Genomic DNA, 19283 nt, shown 5'->3' with positions numbered 1-19283 from the left:
TGTTCAATGATGAGGTCATGATCCAGGAGGAGGTAGGAGAAAGTCACTGAGAGCTGGCACTCAGCATCCGGGAGGTAGAGGTCAGCAACCACAGCAACATCACCCTTATCAGCAGCTTTGATAACTAGATCGGGGTTGGACCTGAAGGAGTGCGGTCCAGAGAGTTCGAAAAGTTGAGAAATTAAGGGGGCCAAAGTCACCTCAACAGTTCCCAATGAACAAATGAAGTGCAGAAAAAAAGCAACACTTACTCAGATTTACATTATAGCGTCAGCCTAGGTTTGAAAACATATAACTGCACATTAAGAATTTTCATATAGATGAGTATCTCCTACAAATTGCTTGATACTGCAGAAGGAACTGAAATGTCAAACCACTTTGCTCCCTTGTAGCTATTTTCATCCATGATACATATTTTTATATTAATATTTATGCTCACATCAGCTTATCAATAAATCCACATGGCTGAACATGACTTTTTTAGATGAGATTCCCTACAGTATGGAAACAGGCCCTTTGGCCCAACAAGTCCACACCAACGTTCCGAAGAGTAACCCACCCAGACCCATTCCCCTATCCTATATTTACCCCTGACTAGGGCACCTAACACTATGGGCAAGTTAGCATAGCCAATCCACCCTGACCTGCACATCTTTGGACTGTGGGAGGAAACCAGAACACCCGGAGGAAACCCGCACAGACACGGGGAGAATATGCAAACTCCACAGACAGTCACCCAAGGCAGGAATAAACCTGGGGCCCTGGCACTGTGAGGCAGCAGTGCTAGCCATTGTGCCACCTCAAGGGAGTGGAGAATGTGGGCAGTAATGACAGTCTGTCTTTATATCGCACTTTTAATGCAGGAAATGTCCCAAAGTGCCTCATAGGAGTGTAATCAATCGTCAGCTGACATTGAATAAAAGAAGAGAATATTAAGACAAGCTATAAAAGCTTGGTCAATGAGCTAAGTTTCAATGAAGATTTTAAAAGTATATAGGATGTAGGAGCAGAGGGATTTTGGGAGGGAATTCTTGAGCTTAGTGCTTAGTTGACTTAAGGCATTGCCAGCAGTGATGGGGTTGCACAAGACATCAGAATTGGTGGATGACAATGAAAGTTTGGGAACTGGATGATGTCTCAGATTTAATGAGTAGGGAGCCATGGAGTGATTTGAAGACAAGACTGAACATTTTTAAATTGAGGCAATGGAGAATCTGAAAGCTGTATGCAGAAACAGGGATGATTGGCAAGTAGGTCTTAGTGCAGGAACTATATGGGAGACAGACCTCTGGATTGAGGCCCAGTTTTAATGTTGAACAAACATAGAGGCAATGCTTGGACTTGAGAGATATTGATAAGGTAGAGCTGGTGCTTAACTTCTAAAGCACCTCTTGTTTACTAACATGTAGACAACTGAAGGAAGATATGCTGAAAGTAGATTCTAAGATCTTTAAACGTGCAATTTTTTTGTCTGCCACAAGATGGCAAGAGATGAATGAAGGAGAATGCTCAATATGTTGCTATTATTCTTTATGTTTCAGTTTATTAAATTATGTCTTGCAGATTTTGGTTTAAAGTTGCACTATTAATTTTGTAAGATTCAACAGTAGCACAGTGGTTTAAAAGAAATCAAATTTATCACTGCATAACAAAATATCATACAGAATTTATAGCACAGAAACATCCTATTTGCTCCAACAGGTCTGTGCTTGCATTTATATTCCCCTCAGTTTCATCAGATACAATCTAAAAGTAGTTTATTTTGAACTTTTCTACGTATTGGTCTATACAGTTTGTTTTTATTAGTATTTTTCAACAACAGTTTTGATTTCTTGCATAAGTATATTCATGATATGCAACCTCCATTAAACTGACACTTCCATCAAATCCAGACAATATCTGCTTAAAATGATATTATAACACATCCCTCATCTGCTCACTGAACTGACAACATGAGCAGGAGGGACATTGAAAAATGTAATTTGCCTTGGGCAAGTTGCCAGTTGCTTGTGTACTCACAAGCCCTATTGTTTTCAGCAGTAGAGCAAATTACTGATGTGAATCACCTCTATAATCAGCAGTTTCTCCCCTTTCTTTAAATAAGAAAAAAAACTTGAAAAATGCTTCATAAAGTTTTAGGAGTTGCAGCGTATAACTGCTGCAATATAGCTTCAAATCCTTAAATCATAACATTTCATCTGAGTAAGGCCATTTGCCCACCTTAGTTCATCCTTCCAGAATGATTGTACTACTCTGCCCACACTGTAGCATCTGATTTGTTGTAACATAATTCTAAGGGGTTTAACCCTACGCCTCTTTGAGGAAATTTATTGTCCGCTTGCTGTATGAAAGAGAATTTCCTGATATCCATTCAAAAGCGTCTTTTACTAGTTGAAACCTAGTTGTACTTCAACTGTTTAACTTGAAGTCATATTCCAAATTTTCTTTCTCAATTCCCCCAGCTGGTTTGGTGGGATGGAGATGCTAAACTGCCCACACTGGCCTTGGAAAGGGGGACAACACAGAATTTACCAGAACAATACCAGGTCAAAATATGCTATGATAAGGATACACAAATCTGACTTATATTCCATTGTGTTTAGAAGGCAGGAACATTATTTATCAGAATATTTAAATGTATTAAGATTTCCTTACATACACAATAATGCACTCTATCTCATACTCAAACTTTTGAAATGGAACAGTTTACTACTGAGTTGCCTTTCCCTACATGCTAGTTGAGAAATCCAAGACTGCCTACTACATTTTATGTATTGGGATTAATGTAGATTGGCATTATCAGCTTGTTCAATTTGCTAACAGGGCCCAGAATAAAAAGCGTTAAAGCTATCCGATGGAACAATGACTATTCACATCGCATGATTGTTTGCTGTTTGTTACATTGAGTCATAGAGATGCACAGCATGGAAACCAACCTTCAGTCCAACTCGTCCTTGCCAACCAGATATCATAAATTAATCTAGTCCCACCGGCCAGCACTTGGCCCATATCGCTCTAAACTCTTCCTATTCATATACCCATCCTGATGCCTTTTAAATGTTGTAATTGTTGCAAATGTGTTGCTGGTCAAAGCACAGCAGGTTAGGCAGCATCTCAGGAATAGAGAATTCGACGTTTCGAGCATAAGCCCTTCATCAGGAATAAGAGAGAGAGAGCCAAGCAGGCTGAGATAAAAGGTAGGGAGGAGGGACTAGGGGGAGGGGCGATGGAGGTGGGATAGGTGGAAGGAGGTCAAGGTGAGGGTGATAGGCCGGAGTGGGGTGGGGGCGGAGAGGTCAGGAAGAGGATTGCAGGTTAGGAGGGCGGTGCTGAGTTGAGGGAACCGACTGAGACAAGGTGGGGGGAGGGGAAATGAGGAAGCTGGAGAAATCTGAATTCATACCTTGTGGTTGGAGGGTTCCCAGGCGGAAGATGAGGCGCTCCTCCTCCAGCCGTCGTGTAGTTGTGTTCTGCCGGTGGAGGAGTCCAAGGACTTGCATGTCCTCGGTGGAGTGGGAGGGGGAGTTAAAGTGTTGAGCCACGGGGTGATTGGGTTGGTTGGTTCGGGCGGCCCAGAGGTGTTCTCTGAAGCGTTCCGCAAGTAAGCGGCCTGTCTCCCCAATATAGAGGAGGCCACAACGGGTGCAGCGGATGCAATAGATGATGTGTGTGGAGGTACAGGTGAACTTGTGGCGGATATGGAAGGATCCCTTGGGGCCTTGGAGGGAAGTGAGTGTGGAGGTGTGGGTGCAAGTTTTACATTTCCTGCGGTTGCAGGGGAAGGTGCCGGGGGTGGAGGTTGGGTTGGTGGGGGGTGTGGATCTGACAAGGGAGTCACGAAGGGAGTGGTCCTTGCGGAACGCTGATAGGGGAGGGGAGGGAAATATATCCTTGGTGGTGGGGTCCGTTTGGAGGTGGCGGAAATGGCGGCGGATGATACGTTGTATGTGCAGGTTGGTGGGGTGGTAGGTGAGAACCAGTGGGGTTCTGTCTTGGTGGCGGTTGGAGGAGCGGGGCTCAAGGGCGGAGGAGCGGGAAGTGGAGGAGATGCGGTGGAGGGCATCGTCGATCACGTCTGGGGGGAATCTGCGGTCCTCTCAAGGGCGGAGGAGCGGGAAATGGAGGAGATTTCTCAAGGGCGGAGGAGCTTTGTAATTGTCCCAGTCTCCACCACTTCCTCTGGCAGCTCATTCCATATACTACCACCCTTTGTGTTCCCTTTTAAATCTTTCCCCCCTCACCTTAAACCTATGCCCTCTAGTTCTGGGCTCCCCCAACATGAAGAAAAGACCTTGTCTATTAACTCTATCCATGCCCCTCATGATTTTATAAATCTATAAGGTCATGTCTCAGCCTCTGACACTTCAGGGAAAACAGCCTCAGCCTATTCAGTCTTTTCTTCTAGCTCAAACACTCCAACCCTGTCAATATTCTTGTAAGTCTTTTCTGAACTGACCAGTCCTTTCAAGTTTCACAACATCCTCCCTAAAGGAGGGAGACCAGAATTGCACACAGTATTCCACAAGTGCCCTAACCATTGTCCTGTACAGTCGCAACATGACCTCCCAACTACTATACTCAATGCTCTGAACAATAAAGGAAAGCATACCAAATGCCTCTTTCACTATCCTATCTACCTGAGACTCTACTTTCAAGGAACTATGAACCTGCGCTCCAAGGTCTCTTTGTTGAGCAACACTTCCCAGGAAACGTTCACACACAGAACATAGAATATAGAAAAGTACAGCACACAGGACAGGCCCTTTGGTCCACGATGTTGCGCCGAGGATTAATCCTAATGTAAAATAAAATAACTTAACCTATGCACCCCTCAATTCACTGCATCCACGTGCATGTCCAGCAGTCGCTTAAATGTTCCTAATGACTCTGCTTCCATCACCACCGCTGGCAATGCATTCCATGCGATCACAAGTCTCTGCGTAAAGAACCTTCTGCTGACGTTTCCCTCTATACCTTTCTCCTTATATCTTAAAACTATGATCCCTCATGCCAGTCAACCCTGCTCTGGGGAAAAGATGAGGAAGTTCAGGGATGGTTAGTAAATTTGTCGACACAAAGGTTGGAGGTGCCGTTGATAGTATTGAGGGCTATTGCAGGCTGCAGCCCAACATAGACAGAATGCAGAGCTGGGCTGAGAAATGGCAGATGGAGTTCAAACTGGATAAATGCAAAGTGATGCATTTTGGAAGTTCGAACTTGAATGCTGAATTTAGGATTTAAAATAGGATTCTTGGCAGCGTGGAGGAACAGGGGGATCTTGGTGTTCAAGTACATAAATTCCTCAAAGTTGCCACCCCCAAGTGGACAGGGTTGTTAAGAAAGTATATAGTGTTTTGGCTTTCATTAACAGGGGGATCAAGTTTAAGAGCCGTGAGGTTTTGCACATGCAAACACACTCTCTTGCATGCACTCAAACTCACATGTATAGACTCACTCTCCCTCTTTCTCTCTTTCATGCATGCACACACACATATACATCTATGGGGTGAAATTGTATTTGCAGAAATATATTTGCAGATACATTTTATTTTACTCAAAAAATGCACAATCTGCAGGCAGTCAATGCAGGCACTCAATCCATGTAATATTTTGTAAATTCCACTTTAGAAATAGAACCAGTCTGACTTAAGATTGGGATATGGACAGACTCTAACTTCACACCTTCAATGCATTGCCTAAACTGAGATGTCACCTTTTGTTATAAAAGCTTAAATTATCTCGAGAAGGTGACTTAAAAGAAGTTCTGGGATTTACATATGAATGAATTGAAACCACCATTCTAAAAGATAAAAGACTTAACAATCCAGGTTTGTTTAATATATCACTGTATGACACTGTAATCCTTTGCTATAAATCTTGTACTCCACAACCACCCAATGAAGGCGCAGCGCTCCGAAAGCTAGTGCTTCCAAATGAACCTGTTGGACTATATCCTGGTGTTGTGTGATTTCTAACTTTGTCCACCCCAGTCCTCCATATCATGGCTACCATTAAGTATTTAAGTGCTGCCTTGATTTGCCTTTCCAGAATGCAGCACCTCGCATTTGTCAAAATTAATCTCCAACTGCCACTACTCAGCCAATTAGCCCATCTGATCAAGATTCCATTACTCTGAGGTAACCTTCTTTGCTATCCACTGCACCTCCAATGTTGGTGTCAACTGCAAACTTACTAACTACACCTCCTATGTTCACATCCAAATCATTTATATAAATGACGAAAAGCAGTGAGTCTAGCACCGATCCTTGTGGCACACCATTAGTCACATGCCTACAGTCTGAAAAGAACCCTCAACAAGCAATTTTTGTGTCCACTACTTTCAGACCTGAAAAGTATTCGGTCTACGTCAAATTATCCTGGAAAGCAAAGTATTTTTTGAATTTGGTTGAACAACAGATTTACGAACTATTTCATGCTGTGACAATGGGAATGGTATTTTCTACTCATTGGATGCTGCCATCAGTCCAAACGGATATTCTGCACATCACACATTTGAGCAAAGTGCCAGTGTGATGCCACATATATAGCCATACATCTCAATTGTTCAGTGAGTCAAATAGCAGGTTCCTCCACTGAAAACAAGAAGTGTTGGAGATCACAGTGGGTCAGACAGCATCCATTCATCTGATGAAGAGTCATCTAAACTTGAAACATTAGCTAGCTTTCTCTCGCTAGATGCTGCCTGACCCACTGTGATCTTCAACACTTGTTTTCAGTACAGATTCCAGCATCTAAGTAATTTGCTCCTATGGGAGATTCCTCCATTTGTTCATAATAAGTAAAGTAGCACTGTACTCGAGCAGACCACACTGTCAAAGAGCAGATCATAATATCGACTATTAGATGTGATTCCATAATTGGGCAGCACCTATTGGCCGATCCTCCATGTTCTAATAATTGCACCAACAAACAAGTCAAGCTTGTAAGCTGCATACTAAAAGTGACATCTATTCATAGGCAAAGACCTTCTTCGCAAACAAAAGTATATAATCAAAATTTACACCTATTTTAAATTAGCTATAGCAAAAGGGGCCGTAATTTCCTATTGCTTCCTCCATCAACACTAATGTCCTGGCCATTCAGAATCAACTTGCCGACCATTCAGCACCATTTCATTGTGTGGTATATGTTGTCATGATCATTTGAAATTTGATATTCTTGCATTTGTCCAGATGACTGCAAGACTAAAACCTTTGGCAGCATGTTTCTCTTTCAGCAATAAACAAAGCTCTGCTAGAACTTTATTTTAACCTGAAGATAATTGAATCAAGATAATTAAGATAATAGTAAGATGAAATATGATATATAGAAATAAGCTATTTCCTCAGATAAGAGAATTCAAAACAAGGGGGAAATAAAAATTAACAATAACAGTCAGTCCATTTTAACTAGTGTGTTAACAGGAAAACCAGGGGTTTGCATCATTTTGTGCCATAAAAAATGGTCTTATTTTTTGTTTTAGATTGTTCACAGTGTACAAAATATCACTCAGCTTCTTTACAGTTTACAGGTAAGTTCATTTTTTTCTTTAATCAGCTTTGAGCATTTCAATGTGATTACATCCTTTACAGCTAGAAGTTGTCACTATAGAGTTAGCAGACATGGATTTTGAATAGATACTGGGGGTTCCATGACACAATTTCTATTGTGCAGGATGCTGGTTTATTTTTACATAGGATATATATGAACCAATATCAATTTTTGTGTATGTGGAAGGACATTGGCCTTTTTTCTGTTTTGTACCAAATTATAACAATGAATTCCTCAGTTGAATACATCCTGATATGATACAACGTTGGGCTCAGCGACCAGCACATTGACAATAAATTTTAATCCCAGCTATAGATGAGCACAGCAGCTAAAAGACTATTCATGTTTTTTGTTAGAGGTATTTGTTAGGTCGGCTGCCAGATCCAGAACTAATTGTTTTGTCAAATGTTAAATATTTTAGTTCATGTGTGCTCAGTTAGGTGAGCATTGGCTTTGCTTTCATGCATTGATATTTATCAAGCATTCTCTTCTCATATATAATTTAAGTTCTGTTCAATTTAGATTTTAGCCTGACCATATTTTATCAGTTCTAACCTCCGATCCTCCAATCCTTATATTGGATTTGTCTGACCTTGCTATCTTGCACAGTCCCTGAGCTTATTGCCTTGCAGGGAAAGTTTACCAAATTATTGACCATCATAGAAACTGTTCCTTAGGTTTGAGAGTCTCAATGTTACTCTGCGATAATCTAAAATAATTTCAAATAGAAATTTTTGCAATTTTCATGGCATGAAAAGTATTACATCAGCCTAGACTTCATTGGTTCAAACCCAGTGTGCCACTCCATTTATCTTGTAGATTTAAAGGTCAAGGCATCCTGTAATACAATAGAGTTCCAAGTAGATATGTGCATCTAGAGAATAAAATGCATTATAAATAATGTCTGTCAGCTGTAAAACAAATAGTCTTAAATATTGCATTATGATGATAAAGTAGGTGGGATCCACTTAAAATAGATCAAATTACCTTAAACCACCTGAATCCAAGAGTAGGACCCTAGTGGTTTGGTGCTGGAATAACAATTACAGCGCTTCAGATTTCAAGACACACTTAATGATATTTTCTGAAACTGAACCCAGTAAATCTGGTCACTGGTATATTTGGCAAGGGCACAGTAAAAAGGTTGAAGTCAAGTTAGACATTTATGCAAGAGACCTGGGAGACAACACAGATCTCCCAAAGTGGGGTTCCAAGGATAGGAACTCTCCTCAAAACCCCACAGACATCTTTGTACTTGCTTTTGGTGGATTCTCATCTTTGCAGCCAAACAAATCTGCTACCAATCTCTCTACCCACTGTTCCAAGAAAGGCCTCATTACCTTCCTGCTAACCATGTGTAGTAGCTAGGTAATTGTGCTTCTAAACAGTAAGTTGCAACTGAGTGCTCATTTGAGGCCTGCAGCTCTCTGCAAATGCTTTGATGAAGCTAGAAATTAAGGATTCGCAACTGTTTGTTGAGTGGGTATGCTGCAGATAGTTCACCCATTCAGAACCTAATGCAAAATTGTACCCAAAATTGCTCAACAGGAGAGTAAGTTTTTTGAGTTGATGGGAGAGGAGCAAGATATGAATCACCTCACAATTGGTTCATTAGCTGTCAACCATATAGACTTTCACCAGAACAAGTCACCAGGGAACCTTCAGGTTGGTGTGAAAGCTCACAGTTCAGTAGTGTTCTGGCATGTCTATTGAGTTTGTCCTGCATTTGACTCTTAATGGTGTCACACTGGCAAATAGCAAGTGCAAAGACTATGACACAATGAAAAATAAATGTATTGTGTCAGTGTTCCTGTGATAGGAATTCAAGATGCATTTTACTTTTATATATTTTGTTTCACATAAATAAGTTGACTGGTTTGTAAATATATTGTAATCACTCTCTTCAGCTTGGTATTACACACCCTGGAGCAGATGGGTTTTAAACCTAGGTCTTCTGGTCTAGAAATAGAGACATATGACCATGCTGTGAGAGCCCTCTTGCACTAGCCGGGTTTGTAATATTTTAACATGAAATCAGCGAATTGCCAAAGAAATTTAACTTCGGAATCAACCTGTTCAGAAATGTTATGGTTCAGACCTCCCCCCTGCCCCCAAGATATTTTAAGAACATATTCTAGACCCTAACCTTTTATTATTTTAAAGGAAATATAAAGTATGTGGTCCAGATGCAGTTCAACTGACCAAAGTACTTGATATTAAGTAAAACACAATTTATTTAAACACTGTAATTAAAATACAACCAAAGAAAGAGGATTTTTTAAAAAAAAACCATAACTCTACAGTAACTATTACTAATTAACTGTTCCAATATAGTAACATCCCATCAACACACCCCTTGGCAAAAAAGGAAAGTTCAGGCACAGGTTCTCACATATAGTTCTCCAATCCAGATGGAAAGAAACAGTGAGAGAAAATTCAGAGAGAGTAGCAGCCAGGAAACATTCACTGAATCTTCCAACTCTATTGAGACCCCATTACCTTCTGACAATACTTACAAAATCAAAGCCCAGAAATCTGGATCGGAGAGAGCTGGCCACATCCATTCAGGTTTCATTGAAAAAAAACCAAGGCCTCCCAAGCTGTTTACATTACCCCAGACAGCTCGGTACCTCTTCAAAACAAAAGCACAAAATAACCTCTTAAAGCCACAGCAATGTCAAAATGGCTCCAGCAAAGATAGTACCTGAATCCTGGTCTGCTGGCCCAGAGGGATGGACACTACCATTGTGTCACAAGAGCCCTCTTGTCCCAACTGGTTTGTGGACTTCATGATATAATTTCCAGCAGGTGCTATTACTTTCTGAACACATAACTCACTTAAACTAAATTCCGCTACACTTGTTTGAATGGTGTTTCACACACAATTCTTGCTCAGCACCTTATCTTTCACTTTTCTTTCAGGCTGTAGTCACCATACAGGACAGTTACATAGAAGTGCAGCGGCTAATATTGCAGGAGCGTGAGCGATCAGCTCATATCCAAGGCGCCCGAGGGAACATGCTTCTTGAGCAAGAGAAACAGCGCAACATGGAGAAGCAAAGAGAAGAACTAGCAAATGTACGCAAACTTCAGAGCAAGCTGTACCACGAGCAGCAGCGCTGGGAACGAGAATGTGAACGCAGGCAGCGGGAACAAGAAGCACAAGAGAGTAGACTACAGGAACGTGAGCACGAATGTCAGCAGAAAGCAGAGCAGATGTGGCGAGAGAGGGAAGAGTTAGAGAGCCAGTGGAAAGAGTACCAGCAAAATCTGGAGAGACTGAGGGAAGGCATGAGAATGGTGGAAAAGGAAAGAGGCAAATTGGAAGCACAGCAAAGGCATGTAAGTGCCTGGAAACACAGCCGGCAGAGGAGCCTACCTGTAATGATGATCCCACAGGAAACCAGTCAGGTACAATACAAAAATAGGATTAAAAATTGATCATGGAGTTTTACTGAAACTTAGAAAACTGGTTTTGAAAAAGAAAGGAAGCATTTTACATCATTCAAATGTACAATCACTATTTGCATCTTTTGTTGTTTGCAAGTTAGGAAATAACTGGCACAAAAGGAAACCACACAAGCTCTTTGATTAAATAACTGACTTTTTGCTAATATTGTAGTTGATTGTGTTCGCTACTGGTATAAACAATGACATTTCAGAGAACAATGGAATTTGTTGTGCCATAGTTTACAAATATTTTTATATTGAATCCATTCAAGATTTGTTTTAATTTTGTTGAATAACAAAAAAGAAAGTCTGCGCTAAATTATTAACAATAAAGACTTGACATGCTGGTCTGGTAAACAGAATTCTGCAGACAACATATTACAGTGATCTTTTATAGAAAATCTTTACAGCAAACCTTGGTAAGAGACCTGTGTGCTTTGTGTAGTATTAGCAAGTTACTCCCAGATTAACCACTTGCTTTGGTTTGAGACTGGTTTCAAAATTTAGAAAACAAATGCAATTCAATCATCGCTGCCAGGTATAACTAGATTAATTTAACAAAAATATTAGTACTGATGGTTAGATAATTGACTTTTCCTGCAGGCCCTTTTCTGAATATATTTGTCCATTTACACATTTTTTTTCTTGATTTCCGTTAGAAGATGTCAGTATTCTGAGTATTTAGTAACAAAATTCAGTGGAGAAATTGTGAAACTACAGATTTTAAGCTGTATTTTGTGAAATTACAAAAGGGTTTAGTCACAATGTGTATGATAGCTAACTCCCCTTCATAAATTGCAATAATCCATTTTGCAGCAATGATAAATAGTTTTGGATTTAATATTGTGAGATATGCATTCCATAACTTTGGTGCAAAACTGTCTGAATTGAATTGGAAAGGCTGATATGAGATCACCTCCAGGATTGGGTGTTACATTCACCTTAGTATTTTAAAAGTAATGGGACAGAACCTTTGTAAACAGAATTCACAACATCATTCAGTTGAGAGAGATTACTGCTCGCATAACTTGACATTTACAATAATTTATATTTATAAAGTTACTTGTGTCTGTGCAAACTGTCCTAGGCTCAGTGATTAGTATTGCTGTCTTAAAGTGCCAGATATCAGGGTTCATTTCCCTGGACAATGTGTGGAGTTTGCACATTCTCTCCATGTCTGTGTGGTTTCCTCCGGGTGCTCCGGTTTCTTCCCACAACCTACAGGTCAGGTGGATTGGCCATGCTGAATTGCTAATAGTGCCCATGGTTGTATTGGTTATGTGGATTAGCCATGGGAAATGCAGGGTTACACAGATGGTGTAGCAGGGTGGGTGTGGGTGGAATGCTCTTCAGAGAGTCAGTGCGTACTCAATGGGCCAAATGGCTTGCTTCCACACTTTAGGGATTCCATTATTCTAATGAGCATCATGACTAAGTGCCATTTTACTGCCTTTCCCTCACATCTTTGTGCATTATTATTGTAATCACCCAATACCCTTTGAATGCTTCAATTGAGCCTAGCCTCCACTACACTTCCCAGCATTCCATTTCACACCCAAGCCAGTCATTCTATTGAAAGGTTTTTACTCTCATCACATTTACGTCTTTTGCAAATAAATTTAAACCCATGGACTCAGGTGCATGATCTTTTTACACATGAGAACAGTTTATCCATATCTTCTCTGCCCTCTCATACTTCTGACAACTTTGAAAAGATCTCCTCTTAGTCACCTTCTCCAAGGAGAACCGTTCCAACCTCCCCAATCTGTCCTCATAACTAAAATTTCTGGAATCATTTGTGTAAATCTCTTCAGTGCTCCAGATGAGGTCTACCAAGTGTCTTTCACAAGATTAGTATGATCTCCTTGTTCTTGTTGTGAATGCCCAGAATAATAATGACCAGGACACTGCATACTTTATTTCCTGCTCTCCCTACCTGTCCTGCCATTTGCAATGGATCTGTGTAAGTATACCTATGTCCCTCTGCATCAATAATCCTTTTAGAATTATATCCCTTATTTTACATTCTTTCAGACTTCTTCCAACCAAAATGCATCCCTCAAAACTCTCTGCATTGAACTTCATTTGCTCAACTCCACCAAGTTGTTAATGTTTTTTTGGAGTTCTACACTGTCCTCATCATAGTTTACAATGCTTCCTTGTTTCATATCATTCTTAAGCTTTGAAATTATCCCGCCAACACCAAGATCTAGACCATTACTATACATGAGAAAAAGCAAGAGAACAACCCCTATACGATTCCACTGCAAACATTCCTCCAGGCAGAAAAATATCCATTGGCCTTTTACTGTCTTTCTAATCACTCAGCTAATTTTATATCCATGTTGCTACTGCTTCTTTTATTTCTTGAGCTATAACTTTTCTCATGTCTGAAGTGTGACACTGCATTAAGCACCTTCTGATAGTTCATGTGTGCCACATCAAGTGTTATCCTCAGTGACTTATACTGTTACATTTTCAAAAAACGCCAGCAACTCAATTAAAAATAATTTTCCTTTTAGATATCCAAGCCAACTCTTCTAATTCAATCCACCTTTTTCCATGTGATGATGAATTCTATCCCAAATTGCTACAAACTTCCTGGCAACTGAAATTAAATAACTGACCTGTTATGCTGGGCTTATCCTTGCTTCCTTTTTTGAGCAAAGCTACAATGTTTTCAATTCTACAGTCTTCTGGTTCCTCCCCTGAGTTTAAAAAGATTCAAAATTCATGGGCAATGCCCTGCAATTTTTTTCACTTCCTCTTTTGCAACAAGTAATTGACCTTCTGATACCCCAAACCCTGTCCACCTCTGGAAGGCACAAGTCAGGAGTGTGATGGAACACTCCCCACTTGCCTAGATGATAATTGCAGTTCCAACAACACTCAAGAAGCTTGACACCATCCAGGATAAAGCAACTCATATGATTGGTACCACACTAACTGCTACTTCGTCCACCATCAACACCCAGAAGCAGCAACGTATACTATCTACAAGATGCACTGCAGAAATTCACCAAGAGTCCTTAGACGGCATCTCCCAATTCCAAGGACATTACGTATATGGGAGGACCAGCACTTGCAAGTTCCCCTCCAAGCTACTCACCATCCTGACTTGGAAATATATTGCCATTCCTTACTGTCACTGGGTGAAAATCTTGGAATTCCTTCTGTTATTACATTGTGGATCAACTCACAGCACATGGACTGCAGCTTTAAGTAAAAAAAATCATTGGATGCATTTAAACGAGCCCTGGTATCATATCAATTTTAATTGCCAATAGTGTATCGAACACTTCTTCCTTAGCAATTTTAAACTCTTCAGTAAGAGAATTTTCTGCTGTCACCATGGCTTGGGTAGAATCTACCTCCTTAGTAAAGATAGAATGAGAAGTGTTCATTTAATACCTCAGCCATTCCCTCTGTCCCCAGATTCAAATCCCTTCTTTTGGTCCCAAATTGACCCTAATTCTTTTTTTATACCTCTTTATTATGTTTATAGATGTCTGTGGGGTTTCCCTTTATGTTGGCTGCTAGTCTTTGCTTTTAGTTCCTCTTTGCTTCTTGAATAGGCTTTTATCTTCTCCTCTGAATCTTCTGTACAGCTCTTGGTTTTCAGTTGTGTTTTCTACCTGATACTTGCCATGACTGCATTTTTCTTATTTTAATATTTATTGCCTTTGAATCCAAGCACCGCTGGATGTGTTTGCCCTACCTTTCCCTACATAAGCCCTACTGATTCCTGAAGAAGGGCTTATGCCCGAAACGTCGATTCTCCTGCTCCTTGGATGCTGCCTGACCTGCTGCGCTTGTCCAGCAACACATTTTTCAGCCCTGAATTATCTCCACTTTGAAAAATAACCCATTGCCCAGATACTGTTTTTCCTACCAAACTTTTGCTACAGTCTATGCTACCCTCTTCCATCCCTGCCCCAATGAAGTGATTGCTCCGCGGTTTAACTTTCTAACTCTGGTTTGGCCATTGCCATTCTCCACAATCATATTAAGCATTGCGATACAATAATTACTGTCTCCTAAATGTTCTCCACTGATACATGAGCTACTGGCTTACTTCATTTCCATGAACAGTGAACCTTTCTTGTTGGACTGCACACCTACTTCTGTCAGAACTGCTCCTTACAAAATAGTTACCTTAAAATACTGTATCCCAGTCTATGCTTGGGTAATTAAAGTCCTTGTAGGACAGTGGTGGATTTCATGATTTCCCACAATTTACAGGCCATGCATTCTACTTGATGAGCTGTGCTCTCCTCTTAACTTTATTCCCTCAGGTTAACCTGATTCTGTATTTCAATACTTGTATTACTTTATTATATTAGGCTGATTTTCCTTTATTCTTGGTGTTTTCAATAAAATTGAATATGGCAAATTCTTTAAAAATGATATTTTTTTCTAATTTGCTGCAATTTAAAGATTGTCCCGAGTTGGTACTAAATAATGAACTTACTGAGGATAGAAGAAAAGAAATATTTTCCTCTAGCCTTCTTCAAATGTCCCACTCAATTCATTCTACTTCTTGCAATAAATGTTGCTTAAATCTTACTCTCCTCGTCTTCTGTCTTGCTTAATTCCCACTTTGAAACAAATTCACAGATATACTGGCTTGGCCTCTCTTTCTATCTCACTCAGATGCAGACACCCTCACACTGACCAGTCACCTTTAATCATTGAGCACACTCAGATGAGCTCTTGATGGATGTCTTCAAAAGTCACCTAACCTTAGCACCATGCATGTTAGTACACTGTTTCACTGACTGCTGCTTTTCTATAGTAGGACATGTTATGTTAGAAACTTTAAATGTTACATCACACAGAAATATCAAGTGTTCACTCAGGTGGATCACATTCAGCAACATAAAACATAAAGGATGAGAAGAATAACAATGTTCATATGTCCTTTGCACTAAGCGAGAGCTGCCTGCCAAGTCACTAACAAAATGTTAAACACGATGAAATCCCAAACCCAGCTTGTTCACCTTGAAGCAGGTTTCAGTGTGGTTCTCTCTGGCCTCTTCTTTGATGCGTTATTGTCTCATGCTCCTTTGGATTTCCCTCCCTGTCAATGTCTTGATAATCTTTTTCATCCTCAGAAGGTAGTTATCATTCTTCCATCTTTATCCAGGACATCTTTGTCAGCTCCCGTTGTGAAGAGCACAGTATGCTACCATGAAGTGTGGTCCCCTTTCTGAGCTATAATGCAATGTTCTGCTGGAGCAGTCGGGCCTTGAAACGTCATCTTAAAGAGCCTATGGTTTATTCTTCTATAGCCCTGGTAAACATGAGCAGCATCATATCTTTGTTCTGCATCATTGTGAGGGTTTGGTAAAGGTGATATAAGCTGAAAATGTGTTGCTGGAAAAGTGCAGCAGGTCAGGCAGTATCCAAGGAGCAGGAGAGTCGACGTTTTGGGCATGAGCCCTTCTTCAGGAATCAGGAATCCTGAAGAAGTGCTCATGCCCGAAATGTTGACTTTCCTGCTCTTTGGATGCTGCCTGACCTGCTGCACGTTTCCAGCAACACATTTTCAGCTCTGATCTCCAGCATCTGCAATCCTCACTTTCTCCTAATGGTGATATAAGCCGTGTTTGGAAGTAGATGCCCCTTGACTCCCAGCAGCCATCCCTATATGGCCGAAGGACCTTGAAAGGAAGCAGGAATCTGTGATTTTGCTCATCTGTAAGATCATGGCAGTTCCCAGGCTACCTGGCACAGACCTCCAGCATCTTCAGCTGCTGCTTCTCTCTCTGAAGACTGTGTGGCATTTGCTAGAGTTTGCTTCTTTGCTGAGCATGTTGATGGGTAATAATCATATCTTCTTCTATAGTGTTTTCAGATTTGTGCCAAGGCCATAATGACTCTAGCCATGGCCTTCTTCACCTGAGATCCATGAGTAGATAAGCTGAGAGGAATGTCAGAAAGATAACACAATTTTATGTTTGTAACTCCTGAGCCCTCACATGTATCATAGTGGAGACTAATGTTATGTCCGCACACAGTGTGGCACGGAAGCTTCCTAAACACTTCATTGGCATGTCTCCATAGGAGCGAGATGGTATGTGACCTTATCCAGTTGTCTGTTTTAAAAAATCAAAGTTTTCATTTTACATTGGAAGCAGGGTGGCTCAGTGGTTAGCACTCCTGCCTCACAGCACTAGGGACCCTGGTTCGATTCCAGCCTCGGGTGACTGGGTGGAGTTTGCACATTCTCCCTATGTCTGCGTGGGTTTCCTCCGGATGCTATGAGTTCCTCCTGGAATCTAAAGACGTGCAGGTTAGGTAAATTCGCCATGCTACATTTACCACAGTGTTCAGGGATGTGTAGGCTAGGTGCATTAGTCAGGAGAAATGTAAAGCAATAAAGGTAGGGGATTGGGTCTGGATGGGATACTCTTCAGAGGGTTGGTGTGAACTTGTTGGGTCAAATGGCCTTTTTCCACACTGTGGGGATTCTAAAAAAAAGTAAATCAGTAATGATGTTTCCTGGCAAGGAAAAGGCTCTCTTCCACTTCACAGACCAGGTCTTAGCTTACTTGTGATTCACTGTTACCATCTGACAGCTATGAAGCATCTTCTAGTGCTTGCTGCAGATCTTGTTTGTGAAATGGCAACATCAAGTGCTACTTTTTAGTGTCTGTTCATGTTACAGTTGCTTACGAGGCAATAAATGCATGGTCACAACTGCTTGTGGACTTAGCTTATGACTTGTAGTCTTGGACAGCGAATGACCTGCGGAAAAAATGCAATTTGAAGCCAGAATGGCTGGTATTACAGAATTGCTGGAGGCATGATTACTGCAATTGTTTCTCGCACGGCCTCAAATCTCAAGAGTTTTACTCCACCATTGAAGAAAAAAATATCAGTAACTTACTCTGCCATTCTGCATGAGGTGTTGGCCATTTGTGTGGTTATTGCACAGTTGACTTTTGAACTGACATGGCAAGATTCCAGCATTATTTCAGAGCGAGTACATTCCAGGTTCTGCCTGTGCTACATGACTTTTCTCCCCACCTTAGAGTTAGGTTAGATTAGATGTGGGAAGGTTGTTTCTTATTGTGGGACAGTCTCAGACTAGAGAGCATCATCTCCAAATAAGAGATTGTACCTTTAGATAGGGATGAAGAGGAATTTGTTCTCTCAAATGCGAGTGAACCAATGAAATCATTTATCACAAAGGGCTTTTGAGGCTGGGTCATTAAGTATATTCAAGGCTGAGATAGAGATTTTTAATCATTAAGGAAATCAAAGATTATGGGGAAAAAGCAGAAAAGTTGAATGCTATCAGCTAAGCTATGTTCAGTTTGAATAATAGAGCCGACCTGATGGGCTGAATGGCCTGCTTCTGCTGCTGCATTTTATGGTGTTATGTCCTTTTAGTGTTGCTGTCTCTATGGCTTTTCAGACTCCTATAATCTCCTGAGCAAGTTTCCCCTTCAGTCATGCACTTTTTGTTTCGGCAAATACTGCTACTGAGGTTTCTGAAACCCAGGCCAGCACACACAAAAAATATGTCTGGTAGAGGAGACAAAATTCACGTTTCATGCAGGGCTTACAGTCTCCAAAGAGATGCATGTGTGGTCATGATCCAAGGCTCCCCCAGCCTGGGATCCCAAATTTGAAATTATTCTGAAGAAAAAATTTGATGTAATTTCCAACTTCATTCCCATCCCCGACACTCGACAAAAATCCCACCAATTAAGTGCATAGCCTTTTGAGACACCAAAGGAAGAATGTGATGCTATTCTTTACCTTGTTTTATTTAGAAACTCATCGCCTTTCAGTTTGGTGCAGTTGACAGCACTTCAGATCCTTCACTCCTGTCATTTGAGCTAATATCAATATCAAGATTTCCTGATGAAGGGCTCTGGCCCAAAACATCGAATTTCCTGTTCCTTGGATGCTGCCTGACCTGCTGTGCTTTAACCAGCAACACATTTTCAGCTCTAATATCAAGACTGACAATTTTGTGCAGTGCAAGTTTTCAGAGATATAATCATTTGAATGGAATGTTGGACATAGCCCCCAACCCCATGTTCAGTGGTGTAAGATAAATATCAAAGATCACCCAGCCACAATTCGTCCCTCAACCAAGATCACTCAATGACACAATATCTGCACCTTCCTGTTGAAGAACGTAGCTTTATCCAAAATAGCTGCTTTACTTACCTACATGAAAAGGGCATGGAAGCAAATAAAACCTGGGAAAATAAATAGTGATATCTCGAAAAGTGCCCATATTACAAAGGAGGAGGTGCTCGATG

General features: G+C 40.8%; 1 protein-coding gene across 7 annotated transcripts in view; it reads left to right on the top strand.

Moving 5' to 3' along the window:
• The window catches only part of arhgef28a (Rho guanine nucleotide exchange factor (GEF) 28a), a 447370-nt gene that overhangs the window by 369666 nt on the left and 58421 nt on the right, over positions 1-19283 (top strand). For all 7 annotated transcript variants that reach the window (XM_060836132.1, XM_060836104.1, XM_060836122.1 and 4 more), the window contains 2 exons: positions 7484-7531; positions 10474-10962. In XM_060836132.1, the coding sequence (XP_060692115.1) occupies positions 7484-7531; positions 10474-10962 (537 nt within the window). The remainder of the gene's footprint in view (positions 1-7483; positions 7532-10473; positions 10963-19283) is intronic.

This window comes from Hemiscyllium ocellatum, chromosome 2, assembly GCF_020745735.1.
Source record: "Hemiscyllium ocellatum isolate sHemOce1 chromosome 2, sHemOce1.pat.X.cur, whole genome shotgun sequence".
Lineage (NCBI taxonomy): Eukaryota > Metazoa > Chordata > Chondrichthyes > Orectolobiformes > Hemiscylliidae > Hemiscyllium > Hemiscyllium ocellatum.
This window is presented reverse-complemented; position numbering and strand designations above follow the sequence as displayed.